Source organism: Eumetopias jubatus, unplaced genomic scaffold (assembly GCF_037043125.1).
Source record: "Eumetopias jubatus isolate StellerSeaLion01/CBP00866 unplaced genomic scaffold, mEumJub1_p1.0 scaffold_10, whole genome shotgun sequence".
NCBI classification, from domain to species: Eukaryota; Metazoa; Chordata; class Mammalia; order Carnivora; family Otariidae; genus Eumetopias; species Eumetopias jubatus.
The window spans coordinates 36,350,887-36,360,753 of NW_028274816.1; the positions used below are offsets into that span (position 1 = coordinate 36,350,887).

Here is a 9,867-nt window from a genome sequence, read left to right on the forward strand (position 1 = left end):
CTATTGCTGGGGTGCCTGCCCCTGTCCCCTGAGGTCCTGCACGGGGTCCTCCTCGGCAGAGTGCTCCGTGCTGTCCTCCTCCTCGTCTCTCCTCTGGCTCCGTATGGTGGCCTGAGTGCTCTGAATGGTCACGGTCATCAGCACAATATCAGTAATATTAAGGGCAGCGACAAGTATCGAGCACTTTCTAAGAGCTTCCTGTAAATTTGTTCACCTGGTACTCACCACAACCCTATGAGGGGGGCCCTGTTATTAGCCCTACTTTGCAGGGGAGGAGTCTGAGGCACAGAAAGGTTAAGGCACTTTCCTGAGGTCACACAGCTTGGGAGCAGTGAGTTTGGACCCAGGTGGGCTGGGTGGGGGCCGTACTTGCTTCACTGCCTGTAGAGAGAATTATTCAGGAAGCCTGCCCCCTCCACTATGGGGCGAGGCTCCCCCTGGACCCCGACTCGCTGAGTGACTAAACCTCCCCTGATTGGCACGAGGCTGCTTAGAGTCTTTGTCTTTACTGGGTTGAGCCATCAGAGGTCTTCCTGCAGAAATAGAAATGTGCTTTGCTGAGCTTGTAGGAGAACATGGAGTCTGTGTACCATCTGACTTTTCAAAAGTCTGAGAAATTTGGACTTCTGAAACCCATGGGCCCAAGGGCTGGGAAACAGGAGTGACCTGTCCAGAGAGCCCTTGCTTCTCAAGTGGACACACTTCAGGATGCCTCTAGGGGGCGCTCAGGACACACGGTGGCTGCACCTGCCTGGTGATGAGCCTGTTACTCGTTTCCCTTCCGGGCCAGTCCAGGTCAGACCCTAGGGCAGGTCTACACACTCTCTAAGCAGTGCCTCCTCCTCGGGACCTCATGCAAATCCCTGTCCTCAGATGGCCTCTCCCTCATCACAGGATTCACCTTCCCACCCCCAGTGCTCACCTGGCCAGTAAGAGCCCACGAGACAGCTGGGGAAGGCATGGTATCCTTGAGTGGCCGAGCATTGTAATGTCCATAAACCCCGTGCATCTTGGCTCTAAAATCCTGCCCAGGAGAGACCAGGATGGATTGTTTCCAATCAGGAGACGAAGGAAGGGGCAGGGGGAGGGGGGCGGGGGAAGGGGAAGAAGGTAATGCACAGCTGGTACTACCGGAACCCCCACCTGGACTGGGTCCTGTCTGGGAGCTTCCTATGTGTTCCTCCAGCTAATCTATGGTAGCCCGGTAAGTGGGCGTCATCATCCCATGTTTTAGATGGGGAAACAGGCCCAGAGAGTCTAGGGAACACATCCATAGTCACACAGAAAAATTAGAGATTGCTCTTGCCCCTAAAAGAATATTGTGGAGATGAGTGGGGCGCCTGGGTGGCTCAGTCGGTGAAGCATCTGCCTTCAGCTCAGGTCATGCTCCCGGGGTCCTGGGGTTGAGCCCCACATCGGGCTCCCTGCTCAGCAGGGAGTCTCCGTCTCCCTCTGCCTCTCTCCCCACTCATTCTCTCAGTCTCTCTCTCTTTCTCTCTCACTCGCTCTCAAATAAATAAAAATATTTAAAAAAAATAATAATATTGTAGAGATGAGTGAACACACCAGAGCCTGTTTGGTCTGCATTTAACCTCATGTGGTGGTTTGAAAGCTTACCCACAAATTCCTTGACACTTTGCCCATCAGAAGCTGGAATATAATTCTCCTCCCCTTGAATATGTCCTTAGTGACTGACTCACTTCTAAAGCATAGACTGTGGCAGAAGCAAAAGTTACCTCTAAGGCTAGGTCATAAAAGATGGTACATTTTCTACCTGTCTCTGTCATGGGATGCATGCTTTATTTTTTTATTTTTAAAAATTTTTTTAGAGGTCGGGGAGGGGCAGAGGGAGAGAGAGAATCTGAAGCAGGCTCCACGCCCAGTACAGAGCCGGACGCGGGGCTCGATCTCACGACCCTGAGATCATGCCCTGAGCTGAAATCAAGTCAGACACTTAACCCACTGAGCCACCCAGGCGCCCCAGGATGCTTGCTGCAGACCAGCTGTCATGCTATGAGGAAGCCCACACCAGCTGGAGAGGCCTCGGGGAGGCAGGCATTCGGGCTACAGACCCCTGCGGACCCAGGCAGGCGGGCCTGTGTGGGTGTGCAGCTCCTGCAGTAAGTGACCCAGGACCTCGCGAGCTCAGAAGCGCCCTGTGTTTGGTCTAATACTCTGCTGTCACTCTCTTGAAATTCTTTATAATCATTGAACGAAGGGCCCACATTTTCACTTTGCACCGAACACTGCAAACCAAGAAGCCTGTCCTGTATCCAGATAACAGCCATCATCTATCAGATATGGGGGAGGGAGCCTTTAACGTGACCCCAGCCCCAGCTACCAACTGACTGAAAACCCAGGAAAGACCCACATAAGAGCATCCAGCTGAGCCCACCCACCCCAGAACCACAGAAGATAACCACAGCGAGTGATAGCTGTTTGAGGGCACTGGCGCAGCGTGTTACAGATACATCAGCTCGTGCTTGATATTCATCAGATGAGGTGAGGATGATATAACCACTTGGTCTGTATCTAATCTGTGGCAAGCATCGGCCTGGAATGCCTTTTGTCAATGTTGACGCATCTGTTTGTTTTTAAACACCTGAGTGATGCTGAACAGGTTGATATTCCAGAATGATAGACTTGGGAAAATCCCCCACCTCTAGTTTTGGTAGCCAGGGGCAGATATTTAAAAGAATTCATCAGAACGAGTCTTCAAAATTCTAACAGTTGCAAAATGTTGCCAATAAAAATGGCTTTCTATCAAGATACCTAAACTCAAATTGAGCCCCACACCATTAGGTAGAAAATGGAGCATTTGAGGGGTATACCTCCAGATCTCTCTCCAGGTCATAGCTCTCCAGGATCTGGAAGGCGCTGGAATATACCTCCACCGCTTTGGCATGGAAGACCATCTCGATGGTGACAAAGTCTGAAAAAATTTTCTATGGGGAGAGAAGCCCGAATTACATAAGCAACACTGTCACAAGGGGAGTCCTGGGGTCATTGTGAATATGGACAAAGGGGGCTGGAGGGCTGGAGGGTGTTAGCTGTTCTTATGGGGACAGGTCCTAGGCCCGTGTTACTTTTATTTTGTTTAAACAGACAATACATTCCCATTCAAAAGCTGCCTTGCGCGGCAATTGTTCTGGAAACGCAGAGGGCTTGTTTCTTGGTGAAGGCTTTCTGAGGGACGTCCTTTGCTTTGCTCTGTCACCTGGGCTCATCGGCACATTTGCTTCTCTCCCTCTGAGGGCAGGTGTTTCAGGGGGATTGCTACAAAACCTGCAGCCTCTGTCCCCCGTGGGCTGTGAGTGGATCTCACAACCTGACGAGCCAGTTTGTCAAAACGTAGTATTGGCTTCTCTTGATCAGATGGCTCTGCTCAGCTCAATGAGCTCTTACAGAGCTCCTCCTGCACGCCCGGCCCCAGGGAGGGCCCCCGCTGCGTGCCAGGCCTTCACTGAGGCTCCCACTTTGCTTTGGGCCCCGGCAGGACACAGGCTTAGTGCTGGGGTGGGGGGAGCTTGCAGTTTGGAAACACCCCACTTCACACAAACACTGGAAGTCCCTGGTGAAGGAGGCGGGCTCAGAGGAAGTCCCCAAGCCAGCGTAGGAGAGGAGAGGAGAGAGGGGCCAAGACGGATGGCAACGCCTGCCTCCTGGCTCCTCCCTGGCCACCTCTGGGAGGCTGGCCTCATGGTCACCTCTGCAGATCAAGCGGCAGGGCCCAGGCCTTCTCCTGCCACTCGCTGGCATATGGCCCGAGGACATGACCAATCCTCTCTGAGCCCCAGCGTCTTCATCTGCACAGCAGGGACAAAGGGTGGCCCGAGTTTACAAAGCCCTACGAGAATCTATTAGCACAGCAGTTCTGTCTGGGCTCCGCAAATCAGCCCCAGCCCTACCTGGGAGTTTGTCAGAAATGCACGTTCTCCAGTCCCACCCAGCTCCACGGAATGGGACTCGTGGGTGGACTCATCGCTGGGGGATCTGCGTTTTAAGCAGCCCCCCAGGAGATTCCTGCTGCACGCTCAGCTCTGCGAACCCCTGTATGAAAGCATCACTTACATGCTTTCACAGAAGCCAGAGAGCTCTTTTGTATATATGATCACTTTATTAGACATGGGCCCTAGACCTGATACAGTGATAAACATTACCTCCAGTTCTGAGTTTCCGCTCTTTCAGAACTGGGAGGGCTCTCTCGGGGATGGCTTGGATAAGTGCCTCTTACAAACTAAATCCCCAAAGTTTAAAGGATGCCTATTTTAAACTGCATTCATCTGTTGCTCCCTAACTGGAAGCCAAGAATCTCATCCCAAACTCTTGCTGGCACTCCACAGAGCCCTGCTTTCAGGCCTCATAAACATCAGGTGCTTAATAATGGCCTGCTGGTAGTTTTAGGTCCTGCCTGCAACATAGATGCTTGAGCACTCATCACCACGGGTTCTCTCCTTGTGCATTCATTTCCCAAATATTGACTGAGTACTGCAAAGTGCCAGGCCCTGGACCCAGTGCAGGGACCCAGCAGGGACACGGCAGGCAGGTGCCACATCGTGCCCCGTGTGTTCATGCCCTGTGGCACGGACATGCAGTGTGGGGGGAAGGCATGGAACAGCAAGGTGCCCCCCACCAACACTCTTCACTCCGTCATGATTTGCATGCGTCATGGGTCTTTCCCCAAGGTGTCAACTCCATGAGGACAGGGGCCTTGCTCTTCTTTCTGGCTGTGATGTCCCAGCTCCAGGCACAGCGCCTGGCACATCGTAGGTATGTGTTCTATATTTGTTGGATTAATGAGTGAATTAAAGATACGATTAACTCATCCCCTTGGGATAACTGCACCAAGAGGGAGCAGAGTAGTGAATTACCATCAGGGCTGGACTGGCCTGGGGGTCTGGGTGAGTTTCCCTGAAGAAGGGGGCAGGGGTGTGGAGGGAGGCAGCACCTGTAACCCCCTGCTGACCTAAACATGGCTTGCTCAGTGAAGGGCAAAGAGAGGAGGAGGTTAGAACAAATGCTGTGGGTCCTTGTGCGGAAAGCGGGGGACTTGGTGGGGGACAAAGTCTGCCAAATTCTCCTGGTGGGGAGCGGGACCTGGGTGCTTGGAGGCAGGGCCTTCCCCCTGCAGCCAGGATTAGGCCAAGATGAACTGTCCTGGGAGCCCAGGACACACCTGCTCATGTACACACATATGTGCTCACACATATACCATGCACACACATGCGTGCACACTCACACAGATGCGCACACACACACACACGTATGAAAACACTCATACGTGAGGCCAGAGTACTTCTAACACAGGGCCAACCCCACCTACCTGTAGGTCCTTCAGCTTCTGCTTCTGGAAGGTGTCGATCACCTCCTCCAGCTGGTGGGTGGTGCGGCTGGCATCCGCTGAGGCCCTCTGCACACTGGTCTCTGCCTGGCTCCAGGGGTAGAAGTGTCATGGGGTGGTTCTGGCCTTTAGACACTATTCTGGGTCCTTTTCCGTTCTTCTTTTGGGTCCTCTCTCCTGCTTCATGGACATCTCTTGCCAATTTGGTCATCGAAGGAAAGACCAAGTAGGACCATGGTGAAAGGGCCAGGCACTGCTTGGATGGACCTGCTTCCTAGCTGTGTGACCCTGGGCAAATCACTAAACCTCTCTGAGCCTCAGTTCCTTTTGCCTATAAGCAGGGGGTAGTAATAACACCTGCTTTGCAGGGTTGTTGTAGGAATTAAACTGTGGGCACCTGCTGAGCTATTATAATAGGTGCTCCACTTTCAATAATAATTAATTCCTGCATGTGGAACGTTTGTAGGTAATTAAGTAATTCATCTGACCCGACTCCTCGCCAGGCACATGAAGAACCTGGATTTTAGAGTCAGGCACCCTCAGAGTGGAGTTCCAGGTTCGCCCCTGGCCTCCCTTGTGTGCCCTTGGGCAGCTCCCCTTTCTTGGTCTTGGTTTCCCCATCTAGACAATGGGCATGAAGCTAGAGGTGCCCACATCTAGTGAGCATTCATAAGTAGCCCTGATAAGGAGGTGGGGGCACGGAGCAGGGTGACTTGCTGGCTTACTGAACAGTGTGAACGAGGGGACAGAACCCAGGTCTCTAGAGCCCCCAGCCCACTGCTTGCCCTGCACCTTTGACCTGCATCCTGAGCGCCAGGCTCTGCACACAGCTGCCCAGGTAAAAGCTCACCTGGCTGTTTTGTGAAGTCGTTCGTCACCTGCATGAGATTCCGCCTTCCCACACAGCCCTGGGGCACTCACCTGGGACTGAGAAAGGTGCTGTTAAGGAGCCAGGTTAACCAGCAGCCCCGACCCAGAGGACCGCTGTGAGAAATGGTTGCCCCGGCCCAGCAGCCTCAGGCCCGACCGAAGGATACGATCATTTGCCTGTTTAAAGGGGACTTCTGCCTCAGTTTCTCCAGCTTTTCCAGTTGTTTGATCTCGTTCTTCTGGACTTGTTTGAATTTCTTGATCTCGGCCTAGAGGACAGAGGAGGGCTGTTTCCTGGATGTCCGGGTGGGCCAGACCCTGTCGGGCAGTGCCCCCTGCTCACCCGTGTCTGCTTGATGTGCACCCCGTACAGTTTCAGGGGGCTGACAACCTTGGTCTCCAGCCTCTCGACCTGGGGGAGCATGGACACACAGAGAGTCAGAGCAGACAGGACCAGGGAGGTGTGTGGAGCCTGTGGGGCCTCCGGCCTACATTTAGAGAGTGCCACGTGCTGCATGACGGGAGCCCGTGGGGGTTGCGCAAACACAAGGCTCCCTCCCTTGCCCCGTAGAGGGTTGTGAGCCCCCGCCTCTGCTCAGGGCTCTGCCTCCCAAAGGCTGGGGCGATACATTTCATCTCACGAGCCTTGTTACTCTCCCATCAAATGGGTATAACAACTGTGCCCACCGAGGGTGTCATGACAGTTCACTGGGAGTCACTGCAATTCCGGTTCTCCAGACTGCCTTACGACCTTGCTGCAGGGACTAGACAGACTCACTTGGAACACAATACAGCCCGGGATTCAGAGCTGCCTGAGCTGAGCGTGCTGTGCAGCCCCCCAAGGGCACAGCAGGATCTGTGAGGGGGATGCCTCACACCCCTGAGTTGGTGCCTAACTGAGCCAGACCTAGGAGCCCCCCATTCCTTTCCCCTGGGCCCCTTAAGACCCTGATTGCCGGCCACCACCCCCAGGGGTTCTGAATCAGCACGTCCTCAGCGTGACCCAAGATTCTGCATTTCTAACAAGTTCTCAGGTGAGGCTGATGCCTTGAGGACCAGTGGCAGGGGGATCCCTTGAAATCTTGGCTTGCCAGATGGGCCAGGGGATCTGGAATCCCCACCAGGCCCCTTCCTTCTCCTTGTCAAGGCTTATGACCCTGCTGGGGTAAACACAAATCTTAATAACAATTTTCCCAGGAGTCAAAAGGAAGAGGGACTTTTCCCCTTGCTTTCCTTACAGCATTTTCTTTTAGAAAACCTGCAATTGTAAATCCCTTTCTCTGTCCCTTTGGAACTTATGTAAACCTTTTTAATAAGATTCTTGATGGTTTACAAGCCAGGCATGGCAGGCATCTCTTTGAAACGTAAACATGGAGGACGGCAGGTCTCCAGGGAGTTTGCTCTGGGGCCTGGCTCCGACCTGCTGGTTTCAGAGATAGGAGAAGTTTTACTTTTCCTTGGGGGAGAGGCGATTCGCTGACACAGGCTGCCGCCCAGCTGACAGGTGGATTTCAGGAGACCCGTGGGACCAACGGTACCATCTGGTCACCTGTCCTGAGATGGTGGGCGTGGGGTGGTTTCTGCACGACTGTCGGGGAGTGAGGTTTCTGAGCGCAGGCACCTATGTATCACCCACAGTGTGTCTCATTTCGTGCTTATTCAAAAGAAAAGCTGGTTGGATCTTGGTCTGCCGTCACACAGAGGGCTTTCCTAGGTTGGCAGGTGTGTATTTTCAGTCATCTCCCTAACACTCTGCTGCCTCCTCGCCCTCCCCCGCCAGGATTTCTGGGGATCCTGGGCCCCGGATTGTGCCTCCTGCCTGGGACTCGCAGAGCCCACAGCTGCAGCCCTCAGGCCTGGCTTCCCGGGGCCCCTGCCTTGTCTGGCCTGTGTCCAACACCGCAGAGCCTCCAGGCTCTCAGTCCCATAAAGGGCGGCGAGACCCCAGGGAGGGAATGGTGTGAGTGTCCACCCTTCAGGGACGCCTTTGGAAGAGGTGTTCTTTAGCTGTGGCCCCCGCAGGGCGGCTCCCACCCTCAGACCCCCACCCTGGTCCTCCTGGGCGACCCCGCCTACCTCGGCGTGCCGGTAATCCTGCACCTTGGCCAGGTCCTCGGCAAAGTTCCTCATGGTGGCCCACAGCTCTGGGTTCTCGGTGTTGGCGAAGTCAGTGAGCTGCTTGACAAGCTGGTCAGCCTTGTCCCGCAGCCGAGCCGTCCTGCGGGTGTAGGCAGCCAGCAGCGAGCAGAGCTGGCCAAAGTACTTCTCGGCATTGGTCACGGTGTTCTCCATTACCCTCACCCGGCTGTCCCTGGGGAGGAGGGGGCCTGAGAGGCTGTTCTGGGCCAGGACATCCAGGTAGGTCAGGACAGCGACACAGGGGTCACCTACACATCACCCCCCACCTAGCTGTCGAGCCAGGTGCCTGCTCCCCGCTCCCCCAGTAATGCTCACGGTTCTATCAAGGCAGATTTGGGAGACCAGCTGGACCTCAAGGCTGATCAAATGGCTGGCAGGAATGCAAAGGGTGCTTTGGCTCCAAATCCAGCCTTACCCTCCCTGGGACTCTTCCTGGGGGAGTTAGTCTGTTTTCCAACCATCCCTAGCTGCAATGGCCCCCTCCCTCCAAAATCCGCCCATTCTCCTCCACACCGCCCCCTGCCCCGAGCTGTTGAAATTCTCTCCCTTCTCTGAACACTGAAGGTTTTTAAAAAATTAATAAACTTTTTTGGGGGGCCAGTTTTAGGTTTACAGAAAAACTAAGAGGAAAGTACAGAGAGTTCCCATAGGCCCTCCCCTCGGGGCAAACACGGTTTCCCTGTTACTATCAACAGGGGCTGCATTTTTACAGAAGCACATCCAGTGGTTCAGAGGCACCCTCGAGTCTGCAAAGCTCAGAGGAACCAGGCGCCAAAACAAATGGGTAAGGGGCAGGCAAAGCTGTAAGACCGCATTGATAGGATCAGGGAGGGTGCGGTCAGGGACGATGCCACAGGGGCGCGGTGTCTGGTGGGCTTGGAGGAACGAAGAGAGGTTTCCCAGGTGAGCCGATGAGGGAAAGAGGGGATGGATCCTTTGAATTTGGCTACCCCAGAGCTGTGGACAATAATGCTGGAGAAGCAGAGGTCAGACACTGGAAGCTTCCCTGGGCTTCCCTTGACCTTGAGGTGGGGGTGGTGTGGGAGGGAGAGCACCCTTTACCCATCGCTCTTGGTGCATCAGGCCCCCAAAACCTGCTTCCCCTTTCCTCCCAGCCAAGGCCAGCACAGGGCCACTCACCTGGAGAGAACAATGCTCATTGTGATGGGAGGCACCAGCTGTCCTAGGCTAGGGGAGTACGGCCAGGGCCCCAGGGGTCCCGCAGGGCTGGGCGCAGCTGTGTGGGCTGGGCTCAAGGGACGCTGCCACCTGGTTGCCAGGCAACATGGCCACCCACAGGCACCCTGGGAGGAGCGCCAGCTGGTTGCCTGGCAACTTCTCCCCAGGCCAGCCTTGCCCAGCCTCGCATTGGCTGGGGGGAAGGGTCCCTCCCATGCCCTTCGTTTGGGGGTGGAGGTTCTGCAGAACCAGGCAGTGTGGGGGTTCCCTAGGACTGGACAAAGGCCAGATTTAGGGGAGCTTACTTGGGGCTCAGCCATGAGGGGCTGCCGCCCAGC

General features: G+C 54.8%; 1 protein-coding gene across 1 annotated transcript; it reads right to left on the reverse strand.

Moving 5' to 3' along the window:
• CIBAR2 (CBY1 interacting BAR domain containing 2) lies at positions 1–9,510 on the reverse strand. Its single transcript, XM_088026922.1, has 8 exons — positions 9,491–9,510; positions 8,288–8,522; positions 6,555–6,623; positions 6,385–6,480; positions 5,324–5,440; positions 2,832–2,945; positions 923–1,024; positions 1–120 (listed from the first exon to the last, which is right to left on the reverse strand). Exons 1-8 carry the CDS (start codon positions 9,508–9,510, stop codon positions 1–3), a joined length of 873 nt encoding a protein of 290 aa, XP_087883048.1.
• Between the last annotated feature and the right edge of the window lie 357 nt (positions 9,511–9,867).